The sequence below is a fragment of the Gobio gobio genome, assembly GCF_949357685.1.
Source record: "Gobio gobio genome assembly, chromosome: 1".
NCBI lineage: Eukaryota > Metazoa > Chordata > Actinopteri > Cypriniformes > Gobionidae > Gobio > Gobio gobio.
In genome coordinates, this window is record NC_137097.1 from 55,434,115 (window position 1) to 55,451,607 (window position 17,493).

Consider the following 17,493-nt stretch of genomic DNA (forward strand, 5'->3'; position numbering starts at 1 on the left):
TCTTTTCTTCAGCGAAGCCCTTCGCATCGCTGGATCTGGAACCCGCCGCCGTTGAACGTGCAGACGAGCAAGCAGAGGACAGCGCCTGAAGAAGCCGGCAGCATCGCGCCACCTTCAGCCATCCGTGCCTGCTCTGCTATCCGGCAGCATTATATCCTTTCATTGCACGTGTTCTCGCCGTTGCGTCACACATTTCATAAAAGAGCACGAGCGTTTTTATCAAAACGCCTCGTTCCACCTGCGGCTCGTGCCACGTGCAGCTCAGCACCAGAGACCGCCACGTGTCTGCGCTCTCTGTCTGGGCCGTGACCACGCCGCCGCCGCACTCCTCGCGGGCGATTGCCCCGAGTGCGAGGAACTCTCTATGTCGACCCTGCGGGCTCGACTCGAGCAGTTTTATGATGACTTCACTCCGCTGTTCCCCCCCCCCTCTGTTCAAGCCGCGCCACCGCGCCGCTTATAAGGGATGGTTGAAATGAACGGTCTCAGAGCGAGCCTCCTCCCCCTCTGTTCAAGCCGCGCCACCGCGCCGCTTGCGGGGGATGGTAGAAATGAACGGTCTCGGAGCGAGCCTCCTCCCCCTCTGTTCAAGCCGCGCCACCGCGCCGCTTGCAAGGGATGGTACAAATGAACGGTCTCGGAGCGAGCCTCCTCCCCCCTCTGTTCATGCCGCGCTAATGCGCCGCTTACATACAAGGGATGGCAGAATCGGACGGTCCTGCAGCTCTCTTTACGTTACAAGAGAGCTGTTCCACCCTCGCGCACATTTCTCAGTCCCCTCATGAGTTCAGGCGACTGGAATTGTTCATATTGCTGTACACGAGCCTGTTAAGACACGCACGCCAGCGAACAAACGCCGTCATGAGACATGACGCTGACATATGCTCTCCAACGAACCCGCACTCCCCCCTGTTGGACCGCGCAGATTGCGCCGTTCACAAGGAATGAGAGTGCGCACGGTCACGAGCATGTTCAGCGCGCGCGTGCGCGCCGCACTCACCGGAAAATTAACAGAGGGTGTTTTCGTCCCGCTGTGGCCGGACGAACCGCCTTTCTCTAGCATTTCTCAGCCCCCTCTCCAGTTCAGGCGGCTGGAAATATTACTATTGCAGTAACGAGCCTGTCTTTATGCACGCACGACTGCCAACAAGCACGAGGACGTACTGCCGTATGTTCGCGCTAACTGAACGCTATTGTGTCCCTCCCGGTAGCACAGTGGCAAAATCAGCGGCTGAAACGCCGGAGACCCGAGTTCGAGCCCAGCTCTCGCGGCAGATAAAAATGTTTACTGTCCGCTTCCCCGGGCTCGCGGCCAGCTTTTCTTACATAAAGAAAGCTAACTTGCACCACGTGGCGCTCAAGTATTTTTGGGCGTCTATACATAAGGAGAGAATAGACGGTTAAGTCCCGCTGCGGCCGGACCACCGTTAAAACTCTGTTTTCCTGTCAGTCCCCACTCCTGTGGCTACTGCAGATGTTTTCCACGCAGCCTACGAGCCGGCGGACTCGCCCTCTCGCTTGTTTCCAACTGAAGCCCCTCCAAAGTCCTCCTAGCAGAAGGGGGAAGTGACGGTTAAGTCCCGCCGTGGCCGGACCACCGTCAAAACTCTTCTTCCTGTCAGCCCCCACTCCTGTGGCTGCTGCAGATGGCTCTCACGCAGCCAACGAGCCGGCAAAACTGCCCTCTCGCCTGTCTACAACCGCCGTTTTACGACGAACGAGAGAAATCACGAAGTTGCTTTTATTTCTGGTTGCACGGCTCACGCCGTATGTGTTTTCAAATGCAGTAAACGTGCCCACTTTTGTGTTCACCCCTGCACCCAAGCACCACAAATCCCGTGTCTCTCACTCACATAAAGCGGCCACCGGCCGCTCGAGTGCTAGAGTTAGGTCACGTGTCCGCTTATTTGCGCCCACGCCTAATCACCACACGCGCTGTCACACAGCCACTCTTAACCGGTCATGTTCCACGCGTAAGAGTTGTGCCCGCTCAAACGCGCTCACACATTTTCGCGAACATTCTGCCCCCGGCGCCATGCGCCGCGCCACACACCATTTGTTCTCCGCCCAAGGTGGCCGGAACGACGAGTGTAGGGCCACACACAAGCCACTCCCCGCTCGAAGCGGCAGAGATACAGTGTGTAAGGCGGCCAGCCATCGAGAGCGATCGGCTGGCCCACAGCACAGAGAGCGCGCGCACTGCGCCCGCCCCTCCTATACAGGCCGTCAAACCCGCGAAGCGCGGCGTTTTGAGCCCGGAGGCCGTTCTATCCCGTGTGGCACACGCGAGAGCGTGGGAAGCCATTCCAGGTGTATCAGAATGGGTGCTGAAAACAGTGAAGCACGGCTACACTCTGCAGTTCGCTCGCCACCCTCCGCGCTTCTGTGCGCGTACAGAGACGAGAGTGAGCGAGGAAGTAGCACATCTACTTCGAGCAGAAATAGCCACGCTGCTGTGCAAAGGGGCTATAGAACCGGTTCCCCATTCTATGAGCGAGTTAGGCTTTTACAGCCGGTATTTTCTCGTGCCAAAAAGGGATGGGTCGCTCAGACCGATTCTGGATCTGAGGCGTCTGAACAAAGCTCTTATGAGAAGATCGTTCAAGATGCTCACGACCAAGCAGATCCTCGCGCATACTCGCCCGAGAGACTGGCTAATCTCCCTAGATTTGAAAGATGCATATTTTCAAATCAAGATAACGCCACGTCACAGGCCATTCTTACGATTCGCCTTCGACGGCCAGGCTTATCAATACACCGTCCTTCCGTTCGGCCTGTCACTAGCACCCCGTACATTTACGAAGTGCATGGAAGCGGCCCTCGCTCCTCTGAGAAGTCGAGGGATGCGAGTGTTGAACTATCTGGACGATTGGCTCATCCTGGCGCAGTCAGAGGCCGAGCTCCTTGCCCACAGGGCAATGCTGCTCAGCCATCCGGACAGCCTGGGGCTCACGGTCAATTGGACCAAGAGCTCATTAGTGCCCACGCAATCAACCTCATTTCTGGGTTTGAATCTGGACACTGTGGCAATGTCAGCCCACCTGTCACCCCAACGCGCGCGCCAAGTTCAGCGCATGGCTGAGTACTTCCGGCCGGGCAAAATCGCACCTCTCAAGCTCTTTCAGAGGATGCTGGGACGTATGGCCTCAGCTGCAGCTGTGCTCCAGCTGGGCTTAATGCGCATGCGCCCGCTGCAATGCTGGTTAAACGCCCGAGTGCCTCACAGAGCCTGGGCGTCCGGAGGCTTCAGGATCAGAGTGACTCAGAGCTGTGTTTCAGCCTAGAGCCCTGGTTAGTAGCCGACTGGTACCAGAGGGGAGTGACGATGGGAGCCATCTCACACCGCAAGGTCATCTCTACGGACGCCTCCACCACGGGTTGGGGCGCCGTTTTCGAGGGCAGATCAGCCTCGGGCCTCTGGTCGAGCGGAGAAAAGCTCCTACACATAAACTGTTTGGAGATGATAGCGGTAGAGAACGCGCTCAAGCAGTTTCTCCCGCTTATACGAGGACACCACGTGTTGGTCCGGTCGGACAATACCACTGTGGTGTCCTACGTGAACCGGCAGGGCGGTGTCAGGTCCAGGTGTCTGGGCAATCTGACAGAACGCCTGCTCGTGTGGGCAGACAGCTCGCTGCGCTCGCTGAGAGCTGCGCACGTACCGGGCCACCTCAATGTGGGCCCGGACAAGCTGTCCAGGGGCCTCATTCTCTCAGGAGAATGGTCCCTGCACCCCCAGACAGTCCAGCTGGTATGGCGCCTATTCGGCAGAGCGGAGCTCGACCTCTTTGCAACAAAAGAGAACGCCCGCTGCCCGAAGTTTCTGTCCAAAAGCGAGTATGCGCTGTCCCAACCTTGGCCCAGCCTCCCGCTGTATGCTTTCCCGCCGATTTCCCTATTGCCCCAGGTCATAGCGAAAATCAGGGAGACGCGCCGCCCGGTGCTCCTTATAGCGCCGCGCTGGGAGAACCAGATTTGGTACCCAGAGCTGGTGAAGCTGTCGCACTCACCCCCCTGGCCAGTTCCGCTGAGAGCAGACCTCCTCTCTCAAGCAGGAGGGTCAGTTTGGCATCCCCATCCAGAGCGATGGTCTCTGCATGTATGGGTGACCAACGGATACCCGTTGACCTGCCCGAAGGGGTTATGAACACGATTTCACACTCTAGAGCCCCCTCGACGAGGCGGTTATATAGTTCTAAGTGGTCGGTGTTCACTGAGTGGTGTGTTTCCAAGGGATTGGACCCACAGCAATGTGGGGTCCAGCGGGTGCTCTCCTTCCTCCAAGAGCTTTTGGAACTGGGCAGGTCCCCTTCCACGCTCAAAGTGTATGTGGCGGCTATAGCAGCGTTCGCTCAGACGACGCTAGGTAGCACGCTAGGAAGGAACGAGCTCATCATCCGTTTCCTCAGAGGAGCCAGACGGATGAATCCCCCGCGGCCCCCTTTGGTTCCTAAATGGGATCTGGCCTTGGTCCTAGAGGCCCTGAAGGCTCATCCCTTTGAACCGCTCGAGACTGTGGAACCAAGGTTCCTTTCGCTAAAAACCGCGTTCCTGACAGCTCTGGCTTCAGTGAAACGCGTGGGGGATCTACACGCGCTCTCAGTGAGCCCGACGTGTATGGAGTTCGGTCCTAATGACTCTAGGTCATTCTCAGACCGAGGCATGGTTATGTCCCCAAAGCGATCGGCACTCCCTTCAGGGCGCAGATTATCTCCCTCTCGGCTCTGCCAGCATCCGACGAGGGGGACGGTGGCAATATCCTCTGCCCTGTCAGGGCATTGAGGGTTTATGTCACACGCTCCGCCGCCTTCAGGCGTTCTGAGCAGCTATTTGTTTCGTTTGGAGGGCGCGCAAAAGGTCTCGCCTCCTCGAAACAGACCCTGTCCAGGTGGATAGTGGACGCGATTGCAACTGCATACGCTTCCAAACACCTGCAGTGCCCGCTAGGTGTCAGAGCACACTCCACCAGAGGCATGGCCTCTTCGTGGGCTTGGGCCAGAGGGATTTCCATCCACGATATCTGTATGGCGGCAGGCTGGGCCTCCCCGTCTACGTTCGTGAGATTTTACAATCTGGAAGTTCCTGCCTTACAGGCGAAAGTGTTATCAGTTCAATAGGGCTGTTGGTTCTGCCCAGTGATTCTGCGCAGACATAGCTCACATACTGGTAGTAAGTTCGGTACTAGGCTCATGTGAATTTGAAGGAGACCGGCGGTGCTGTTCCCTCATTTACGAGACGAGCTGTTGTGAGTTTGAAGGTGACCGGCGGTGCCGTTACCTCACTCATATAACAAGATATTGTGAATTTGAAGGCGACCGGCGTTGCCGTTCCCTCATTCATGAGACAAGGTGTGGTGAATTTGAAGGAGACCGGCAGGTGCCGTTCCCTCATTCATGGGACAGGGTGTTGTAACCACCTGTTGTAACCACCCGTCAGTTCAAATGAAGTGTCCGTATATGTGGTGGCCCGTTTCCTTTACCGGCCACCCTGCCCGAGCAGTGTTTTTTCCCCGGTTCCCTGGGATACATATGCTGTATGCGAGGCGCGCACGGCGTTGACAATATGTTCCCGTAGCGTAAGGAACTTACGCAATACGAGAGAACCTCTCGTAAGAGAACGATACTCGGTTACTTAACGTAACCTCGGTTCTCTCTAGAAGAGGGAACGAGTATTGCGTTCCTTGCCGTGCGCCCCGCGGGCTTTTACGCTTCAGAACTACGAAAACCGAATATGCAGCCCGTGAGCCCTGCTTATATACACGTGGCCACGCCCCACCTGTAGGCAAATGAAGCCAGGTGGGCGCGAAGCGCCCTCATTGGTCGCCACGTCACGCGGGCTCACCGATAGGCTGCTGCAGTTGCCAGCAGAGCAGCCAATAGCACGCTGGAATAGCCTGCTATGGTCTGCCAGGCTGCCGCACTGCGTTGACAATGTTACAAAATTAAGGATAATTTTGGGTTTTTCAGAAATCTCGAAGAAAGAATACTTTCCCGTAGCGTAAGGAACTTACGCAATACTCGTTCCCTCTTCTAGAGAGAACCGAGGTTACGTTAAGTAACCGAGTATCGTTTTCATGGTTTCCACAGAAGTAAAACCGGAACTTGAAGGTAACGCGGACATGATGTCATTTACAGGCAACGCAATGACTCGGTCAGTAACACTGGTTAAAACGGCTGATTTCTCTGGATTTAAACATTGCTGGAAACATTTGGGATAATGTAAGTACACAAGCCAACAAAATATAAAACATTGTTTAAGTAGTTTTTGGATATTTTAATCCTAGAATCTGACATATTGTGCCTTTAACATTGCATTATTATGAACTAACAATGACCAATCTTTGGCAAAATAAAAAACTAAAATAACTGGCCAGTAGATCTTAATAACAGGGTAATCAGCTAATTGTTTAATTACCAAAGCCAAGTTTTGATTGAATTAACTAAATGGAACTAAGGGCTGTTAGATGGTGCAGACAAAGAAAATGACTCATGAATGTTTCACGGTCCTCGGCACATTTTCAGAGAAATTTCAGAGATTTTGTATTAAAATCATAAAGATTTTGTATTAATTATCCTAAAGATTCTGGTGCTAATTGTTACATTATTCTTTTGCAGTGATTGAACAATTGAACAACATGGCAATGCTTTTCTGTAAGTAATGAGGAACACTTGCCTACATAATAGCACAAGATGAAAAAAAAAAAAAAACTTAATACAAATAAACCTTGGATCAAAGAAAATGCAACCTAAACTGACATTCTGAAAAGTCTGATATGCATTCTCATTAAAAAAATAAAATTAAAAAAATCATACCTTTAGGGGTCCTTGTCACTGAGCAGTACCCTCATAGGGACATTTTGTTTCTTTACCACTGACAGGCTCATAGTAGCACTTTAAGGCTACATAATAATACTCTAAGGTATAAAAAAGTTTAGGGGAATATAAGGTACAAAGTTGTCCCTTTAAGTGTACTTCCCCAGTGACAAGCTGTTGTTTCCCTTAAGGTAAAATTTTTTCACAAGTGCTTCCGTTACATGGATGACTTTTTCATGCACATATCCGTAAACATAGTGGTAGTTCATGTTGACAACGTTGTGCAACATTAATATAATGCAGTATATTTATGGTCACAAACATCGAAATGAAGACACAAATCCAATACGTTCATAGAAATGTGTTTTGCGTTTGATGTAAATAGATTAAAACAGTGGCCAGTAACACACCTGCTGTATGTGTGTTCATAGTTTATGCTGTACATTGGGCTATGTGAATAATATGCCAGTTATATGTAAATAATGGCGGTAAGAATAACTACATTTCTTGGTAAATGATCAGAATATTGAAAAAGAGGTTTGCTTGTGTCATGTAAATATCTTACTGTGTTTAAAGGTCCCATGGCATGGCATTTTTCTATTATTTTATAGTGTTTTCTGAGGTGTACTTATATTATTAGTATGATTTTTACATCATAAAATGTCATAATTTAGAAATAAAAGGCATTTTTTCTATACTGCTGTTTGCCCTGTGGCTGAATGCCCTGCTTCAAGAGGCGTGTCTGCTGTGAGACTTCAGTAAAAACGCCCACTGTTGTGATTGGCTGACATCTTTGCATTTTAAATGAGCGGAGGGGGCGTGGTTTAACGAGGCACGAGCAGGCACGAGTCTGCCAGAGAGACGGATGGACCTGTGTTCACTTCTCATCAGTTCTCTCAGCATGTCTCAGTTCAGGGTGAACTGTTGTAGTTACTAGCATATACTTCAGGTTATTAGTTTATTTCTAGTCGGAGGGGCTGTCACTCATGTCAGAAAGTTAGTAACTTTAGTAAATTATGGATCAGCGCTGACTCGAGACGCGAACCGTTTAGAACGATTCAGTCCGATTTGGTGAACTGGTTCGGTTCACTAAAAAGAACCGATTCAAAAGAATGATTCGTTCGCGAACCGGACATCACGGAGACGAAGCGATTGCTAACAAAGTTATTTATAGTAACTACTGAGTTATGAGAGCGCTGTCAGTCAGCGCGAGTTTATTGTGTTTGTATCTGAGAGTTCTGAATAAACACGAGTCCCAGTCACACCGAGTCCTCTTCATCATTATTCTACCAACTTTGTAACACATGCAATGTACCATTACAGCGAGATGAACGAGTTAGTAAGTGTTGAGTATAGCATTATTTCTAGATATGTTCCAATCATATGAATAGCGTCATTGACGCGCATTGAGTAACGTTACACAGCGCAAACAAAGACACAACAGCTGTAATCGAATGTAATCCAGTTTATTGTGGGGAAAGCTGGCTAGCCTAGCCAGATACCCTCACGCTTACCCTCCTTCAACTTAATCTCACGCCGCGTTTGGTGCCTCCGCTGTGGGCCAGATGCAGTACTGGGGGTCGGGGATGTTGTAGGCCGAGCTTCGGCGTGCGTGAAGTTTATCTCTAAAGATGTGACTGCTGATGTTAAACAGAAAAGACTGTATGCACATTTTAGAACAGATAGACGCGACAAGGACGTACAAAAACACTGACTCACAAGATAGAAAACACGAAAACACCGTTCTGTCGGGAGAGAGAGAAGCCGCTGCGTGTCCACAAATAATAAATAATAAGCTACACATAAGAAATCAATGATCACAGATCAGAAGGAACTGAAGAAAGACTTCTGTTTTCATTTGTACATCCAAACACTGAGAAACTGCCAGTGTTCACTCGTTCACAAGTAACGTTAATGATCTCGAGTGTTTGCATGGGTGTGGCAGATTCTCTGGGCGGAGGAAAGGGAGGTAACCGTTCCTGCTTGGACGTCAAACCAGGAGACTTCAGGATTGGCTCGTCTGGCCTGTCATTTTCTCAAAGGCAGAGAGAGACAGCCAGAACTCGGGTTTACACCGATCAACATTTCTATCCACTTGGGGACAATATTCAGGCTAGGGGAACTCATATTAATGTTGAAATACCTCATAAAATGAAAATTTCATGCCATGGGACCTTTAAGCCCTTATTCTGATTATTGGAAATAATCACATTATTGTTGCACATAAACGCAGTCAGAGATATTGGTAACACTTTACAATAAGGTTCATTAGTTAACTAAATTGGTTAACATGAACTAATAACGAACTAATGCATTTATTTATCTTTGTTCATGTTAATTTCAACATTATTAAAATCTTGCTAACATTGGTTAATGCACTGTGAACTAACATGAACAAACCATGAACAGCTGGATTTTTATGAACTAACAAAGATTAACTAATGCTGAACAGAGGTGTTGTTCATAGTTGGTTCATGTTAACTAATGTTAACTAATACAACTTTATTATAACGTCTTACCGAGATATCAGTCCGTTAGTCGACATGTCGACATGAAACAGAAGTTGCGATCATCTTTTTCCCCCCCTGTTGTGACATATAGCCAAGTGTGACGGCTTCTCGAACGAGAAAAAATTTAGGACAGGACTCTCTTTTTGTATCGAAAATTGTTTGGATAGTTGTTTGCTAATCTTGTATGATTGACAGGTTGCTGGAAGGGAGGGATTATTGTCCCGAACTCACGCCGGTGAACACATCATCAGAGTCGAGAACAGATGACGTTGTAAGGAGGAGGGGAAGTTAATGTTTCTGATTAAAGACTTAAAGGGTTAGTTCACCCAAAAATGAAAATTCTGTCATTAATTACTTACTCTCATGTCGGTCGACACCCGTAAGACCTCCGTTCGAATCGAGCAGTCGAATGAGCAGTTTGGATCGCCAAATTTCAGCAGTTTGGCGGTTTGACACGCGATCTGAATCATGATTCGACTCACTGATTCATAACGCTTCGAAGCTTCATGAGGCCGTGTTTTGAAATCGTCATCACAATATAAGTCGTTATTTAGGGGTTTTTTTGCGCACAAAAACTATTCTCGCCGATTCATAAAGTTATTGTAGAACCACTGTAGTGAGATGGACTTTGTAACGACGTCTTTAGTACCTTTTAAGGGTCTTGAGAGTGAACCGTGCATTGTGCCAATGGAGGCCTTTCAGAGCCATCAGATTTCAACTAAAATATCTTCATTTGTGTTCCGAAGACGAACGGAGGTCTGACGGGTGTCGAACGACATGAGGGTAAGTAATTAATGACAGAATTTTCATTTTTGGGTGAACTAACCCTTTAAAAAATGATATGCACAGATAAATCATTTATAATAAACACTGCAATATTCCATACAAATTATTGTCTTTTAGCAGTATTCCAGTTGTGAGGCCAAAAGGCAGAACTAAAGGACACTAAATGGCTTTTTGAGGATTTGTATCTGATTCAAAGCCTGGGTGTTGTTAACTCAACAGGCTGACATAATCCGGTTAATGAAGAGCAGTTCAACAATTACACCTACTTTAGTTGCAAGTCAGAAAAGCAATAATCCATGGCTCCCTGCCAGCATGCACAATAAACTCACCACAGGCCCTCACACCATTCAGTCATTTTAGTTGGCCCTTTAGTGTTCAACCTCAAATGAACCTTTATTTGTCCTGAGAGTGAGAACACAGACAGATGATCTTGAGTTGTTATCGGTTTATGCCGATGGCATTGTGACCTAGTTTAGGCATTGTACCGCTGTAGCGCTCCCTCGAACCGTTGCTACCAAGAAGGGTCATAGCAACAGGGGTTACAGCCTGTCAGCTCTCAGGACACTAAGAGCGAGCAGAAAGCTAGTGTAAGTGAAGCGAACAGCTCAATCTGGCAAGCGAGACAAGCAGAGGCAGAGGGCATTCGGAAAGCATACATACCTTGAAAAATATTACAACCTTGGGGGCCAATGAATGCACGCAAGCAAGAGGGAGGGCAAAAGGACATAAGACAAACAGTTGAGACAGCCAGCACCACATTGAGCCGAAGACTGCATGTGGTGGAGAAACAATAGAGTGTGCAGCATGAGGCAGCATGCAGAGCAGAATCAGGATCAACTGCATGTGTGCTTGAAGGAGCAGCAAAGGCAAATCACAGGCAAACCAAACCCTGATATGGCAGGGAAATGTATATGTACATTTCCCACTCATTTGAAAGGTGATTAATAGGGTTTAATGCACATGCTGAAGAACATCATATGTGAACACACTTAAATAAGCCATCGTGATAGCTGAGAGACTAAACAAAAAGCAAAACATTATTTTTTTATAAAAGAATACATGGAGTAGCTATATCGAATGTGTGAGTGCATGATAAAGATTTAGGCTAGTTGGCTAAAATCAATGCATTAATTTGATCAAATGTGACAAATAATTGCTGTTCTTTTGAACTTTCTATTCATCAAACAATCCAGAAAAACGTTTTTTACAAAAATATTGCAGCACAAATGTTTTCAACATTGATAATTTTCTAAATTGGCATATTAGACTGATTTCTGAAAGATCACGTGACACTGAAGACTGGAGTAATGATGCTGAAAATTCAGCTTTGACATCACAGGAATGAATTACATTTTAGAATATATTGAAATAAAATACACTTACTTTAAATAGTAAAAATGTTTCACAATATTACTGATTTGACTGTATTTTGTATCAAATAAATGCAGCCTTGGTGAGTAATATATAAAAACATATTAATATGTAGTGCATTTGATATCAGAAAAGAAGAGGAAAAGTGTCACATCTGTTTTTGGTTTTGTTCATGTTTTCTTGTCTTTTATTTTAAATGTATCCTAGTCATGCTTCCTGTTCATGGCATGTGCTCCCTTTGCTTCATGTGTGTTATGTTTTCATTGGTTGTTCCAGTCATGTGGTTTCCTGTTGTGTTTTTTCATTGTTTATTGCTTTCAGGTCATTCGTTTTTGTGTATATAGCCCTCATGTTCCTATTGTCTGGTGCCATGTGTTTATATTTGTTCAAGTATGTCATGGTTCAAGTCAAGCCTTTGTTTATTTTGCATTTGTTTGGACAAATCTGGACATGGGTTCAGTTAAACTTGCCTTCAGTGGATTCATTACAAAAATAACTATTGTCCATCCCCAAAATCTCAACACGATTTGAAACAAAGACGCTGCAGTATAATTAATCGCTAAATAAACAAAATAAAATGCTGCGTGCCATTTCATTTGTCTGTTGACAGAGTCAAAATCTATTTCAAGCAGCCCTACTCTCCATGTTTAATGAGGTTGGGCCTCTGGAGAGATATTCAATGAGAAATGAGGAGAAGCCTGATCGATACTGTTGGGGAAAAAAACTCCTGACTGCACAGAGGACGTCCAGTCACAGGGTTGAATCCAACAGCCCCTGTAACCAGCTAATGACTTTATCTACCCTGAGGGTATGATTAAGCATTATAGTTTACGTGCCAATTTCATAAGTGGCACACATCACAGAGTTAAGATCAACAGACAAACAAAGGTTTCAACCAAAACATTTCTGGCCGTCACAGATAGCTAGACTAGATTACACTGGGACGCAGGGGCGACTTGTATTACTTTGAGTTATGGATTGTGCCCCTGATGTATTACACTTAACGGAGGATGATCCTTATATCATATAGCGTGCAAAACATGAAAATGAATAGGACCAAAATCACAACGAAAACCTCTTCTCAAAACACTCCCTGTCAAATTGATCGAAGGCTAACTGAAAGTCATTCTGAGAAAAATAGAAAAATAAAGAAAATGCATAAAGAAAATTAAGAAAAGTGAATAAAAACAGCATTAAATGAGCCTCTCGTAAAATGTATATCACTGCTATATCATGACTTGCAATTCCTAACATTTCGAGAATATATATTTTTCTCTCTCTCAAAGCTGGGACCGAGATGGGTCTTGTGCATGTTGCCCACTTGGGTCCCACCTAGTGGCAAGTGACATCCTATATGAAATCCATGTGGGCAATTAACATGGAGCCATTATGGAACCGGTGGACAATCCCATATTGAGCCCATTTTTCAGCCCATGTCAAACCAAGCGGCAACCTCCCACAGTTTCTCTTGAAGCCAATACGGAAGTGACATAAACTGCAATTCATCGACTGGCCGCTAGGGACAGGCTCCAGAAGGGATCAGAATCTCATTGAGCCCCATGTTAAAATGGCCAACTTTACAGCAGAATAAAGCATGTTTACAACCTGGTACAAATTGTGGTTTTGGCCTATACGCTAATTTTGACAACTGTGAGGGGGGTGAACTCATTCGTTTACATTATATAAAGCATTAAAGTTCTGCATAATTAAGGGCGTGGCCACTTCGAGTGACAGGTGGATAGCCATTTATCTGCTGTCTGTTAGTCATCGCGTCACTTCAGCTCCACCCACGTCCCGCCTCTTTGCCCATTTTCTATTATCCGGGAGTGACGCGCTGCCAAGATAGCAACGGCCAGCTCGACCCTACTTTACGCTTCAAAACTGCTCTTCAGAAGCCTATGGGTGACGTCACGGACACTACGTCCATATTTTTTAACTGTCTATGTTTCAAACCCACATGGGCCCCACATATAAATGTTGACTGGGTTAAGCTGGGACCGAGATGGGTCTTGTGCATGTTGTCCACTTGGGTCCCACCTAGTGGCAAGTGACATCCAATATAAAATCCATGTGAGCAATTACAGTTTTTCTCAGTCGCTTTGGTACATTTCTCAGATCAGAATTGAAATTCTCAAAACTACCTGTTCAATTCTCACATCATTGTGTCACTTGTGCACATCAAAAAACCAGTTTCTAATTTCTTTGAACAAGTTGCAAATGCTTTGGTACATCCAGGCAAATGATTATGTACAATTCTCTGCTGTTTCCTACATTATCAATTGCTTACGTCATGTTGATCAAAATGTATTATATTGGGTTGAACTCTGTTGAATAGTCTCACCCCCCACAACATTTAGCCATTAGTTCATAGCATAAATCTTTACATGCAAAATGGTTGAACAAGTTGTCATAATATGTCAAGCATATTTCTATACATTTCCGTTAGATGTTCACATTTCTACTTTAGTTTTTTTGGGGGGGGTTTTCTCTTTGTGCTATGCAGTGCTGTCTTTTCCTTTCTGTTTCGCAATGACATGGTCTGTCAACAAATTACAGTACAAACAGTAAAAGCGTAAATGTGAATCTTGTCCAGTCTCTTGCATTCAAACTCCCACATACACTAAGGTGTAACACTACAATAACAATAATTGTCATCAAAACTTTAGCCATATTTACATCAGAACATCCCTCCAGTGTACACGGTTAAATTGACAACATGACTAAGCATTTTGACTGTCTTATCCGTACACAATGACACAAGGACTTGTCATTCTGATGGCACTGACATGTTCATTGACACAGATATTTACTTTTGAGAGATGAACTAAGGATTTTGAGCAAGAGACTGGCTTTTGCAGGTAATCCATGGTGTTTTGCAATTTGTACGAATTGTTTTGAAAAATGCACTTACTATTTTGCAAATGTCGAGGATGATACGAGAAATGTACCAAAGCGACTGAGAAAAACTGTAACATGGGGCCATTATGAAACCCACAGCCAATCCCATACTGAGCCCATTTTTCAGCCCATTCCAAACCCATGTATAAATGTTGTCTGGGTTAATGCTGGGTTAATTATCCCAGTGGGAGATTTATGATTTCTTGGGCAGAGAGAGAGAACTTTAAATCTCTTCTGATCAGTTTTGTGGCTCGAGTGGCATGCATTTAGCCACTTGATGAGAAATAATTGCATGTTGAAGATTTCAAAATGTGCGTTATTGAAGTAAGAAGCAATCATGGTCTGCTTTAATGGAAATCAATGCCACAATGCCGTTTTAAATGTATGGATAAGATACCTCGTAGGAAGTTGTTTAATTAGCTGTGTGTCATGCACAACGATAAAAAAATTTGTCATGCATGGCCTTTGATTAGAGCTACGGCTGATGGAGCGGATTTCTCAACAATGTAAATTATTAATTCGGTTTTAATATACTTTAAAGCTTGGCTGTTATTTCAGAGCTTATGCCACTTTTTGCTGCACACAGAAGCCTATATAATAATATAAAAAGATTTATCGTATAGTCATTTTTGATTCAATAGAGGAGATGCATATTAGTGGAACAAACAGAAGCAAGAAGCATTTAATTAAAGGAGGGGAAATGAAATTAAAGGGAAATGCTACCTACACAAGGGAGACACGCACAAATAATCTCATATTCTTCCTTTTACTCATCACAACAGAAACCACTGTATCGCACATATATCTAAACAGCATTATGACAGACACAACCAGACTGCATTCACATACTCTTCAAGAAGGCAGTGAAAGTATTAAGTCATTTAACACTGAGCTGAACTCTGTGGGTGATGAATGCCCACACAGCGTTTGTATGGCTTGGTCTGGTTTGATCATTGCAGCATACAAGAAATATCTCATCATAATCAAAAGTCATATCTCAGCTAAAACAATCGTAATAATAGAATAATTCGTTCTTCGCGTTCTCATCTTGATTTACTCTGCCTTGAGTAGAATCACACCAGGGAACATGATGGGCTTAATAAACAATTGACACTGTCTGATTCATCTTTGTTCAGCTTTTCCCACAGCTGATAGTGGGTGTGTGAAGGGCATTCACAAATTTCTGAATAGCTTTCACCTGCTTTTTCAATTGCATGTCCTCTCTAAACTCTTTCATACTAAAGCCATTAAGAACAGTGACAGATGTTTTTTCTATCCCGGTGGGGACATCACCCTGAATGCACACGGACTCATGGGGACTTGTGTCAATGTGGGGACCTAAATTAAGGGCCCCATGAGGAAACAAGCTTATAAATCAAACAGAAGGAGTATTAAGTTTTGTGTGATTTAGGGGTAGGGTTAGTGTAAGGGAATAAAATATACAGATAGTACAATATAAAAACCATTACGTCTATGGAGAATTCCCATAAAGATAGCCAACCATACGTGTGTGTGTGTGTGTGTGTGTGTGTGTGTATATATATATATATATATATATATATATATATATATATATATATATATATATATATATATATATATATATATATATATATATATATATATATAGCTTTATATACTATATGAAGTCTCAGTTTACCCACATAGACTGCAAAAACGATGGCATTTTAAAAGCATTTTTCACAATGACAAGCAAAGCACCGTTGCCACCTATGGCGCTGCATCCTGCAGCACGGAGAGAGAGAGAGAGAGAGAGAGAGAGAGAGAGAGAGAGAGAGAGAGAGAGAGAGAGAGAGAGAGAGAGAGAGAGAGAGAGAGAGAGAGAGAGAGAGAGAGAGAGAGAGAGAGAGAGAGAGAGAGAGTGCTGTAGCTTTGCACACTCAATATTCGTATTGAGGGAGCAATGTGTTTCTGTGGACATTTTGAAGCGAATGCATCATTCTGTACGGGGAAATGGTAGGCTTGCTCAAGGTTATACATCGCGAGCTCTCAAAGCAGAAACACTGGTGTGATGAGCTTATGTGAGCATTACGCGAGCCATGTCAAGGTTAAATCCGCTGAACGAGCACATTCGTGTCATTTCACTCTTCCTGACAGCGTTCAGCAGCAGAAAATACGGTACATTCTACTGTAAACGTACATCCGTATCAACGTTATTAAATAATTAATAATGAAACAACCGCCTGCTGGTTCATCTTGTACCGTATCGATGGGCTACAGCATAGACAACCGTGTCGGTTCTATTTTAATCTTTTGCCTGTTTACCGACGGGCTCAGGCTAGAAACAACCAATCACCTCTATTTCACGACGCATGCGAGTGCTAGAAAATGAATAGTCTCGAGCCAGCGCCGAGATTCGACTCGTGTGTGTTTATTATTATTTTTGTTCGAAGCTTCCCGTGTATCATTGTGCGGTAGTTGCGTATTAGCATGCTATGAATACTAAGATACACCAAACACCAGCAATGTCGCTGCAGATTTGCAATCTCGGTCAGAAATGCACCTGCTACTGTGTGTATGTAGGCAGGTTACATTGAGGTACGATGTCAGTGATTGGCATCAAACTGGAAATTTATTTGTTTGGTTTTTGAAAAAGAGACGGTAAAGCTCTTCTCGAGAGAGATTGTGGTGAAATAGCGTGTTAAATTTCAATTAATATGATAATTCCTAGTAAAAACAAGCTTATTCGTTGAATCATTTAAATGGAAGCATATCTTACCCGGGTCGCCATGTTTGCGTTGGTGATGCTGCTCGGGAGAGCTTCACACGCAGTACTAGAGCAGCACTACAGTAGCGGACAGCGACACAGGCGAGAGCTGCGCATGCGCATGAGTTTCTGTCTGAATCCGAAATCGCACCCTCATTCACTATTCCCTACGTTAGTCCACTAATACAGTTCACTTGAAGGAGTGAACGAAAACTTCCACTGGTATCGGACACCACTACAAATGGATGTCCGCTCAAATAATGCCCTATTTGAGGGTATATGTGCCGATTTCGGATTCAGCCTCTGACTCTCATTTATGTGAATCGATTCGTTTGAACAGTTCGTTCAACCGAGTCGGTGGTTATTTACGTCATCGCGTAGTCGCATA

The 17,493-nt window shown here is 45.2% G+C and overlaps 1 protein-coding gene across 5 annotated transcripts in view; it reads right to left on the reverse strand.

Annotated features, from left to right (window-relative positions):
- nsfa (N-ethylmaleimide-sensitive factor a) overlaps positions 1-17,441 on the reverse strand; it is a 39,214-nt gene extending 21,773 nt beyond the window's left edge. For 3 of the 5 annotated variants that reach the window (XM_079830837.1, XM_079830835.1, XM_079830836.1), the window contains exon 1: positions 17,118-17,441. In XM_079830837.1, coding sequence (XP_079686963.1) covers positions 17,118-17,129 — 12 coding nt within the window. In that variant the 5' untranslated portion in view covers positions 17,130-17,441. Of the gene's footprint in view, positions 1-17,108 lie in introns of all 5 variants that reach the window. The other 2 variants (XM_079830838.1, XM_079830839.1) reach the window with 2 other exon arrangements.
- Positions 17,442-17,493: the final 52 nt, after the last annotated feature.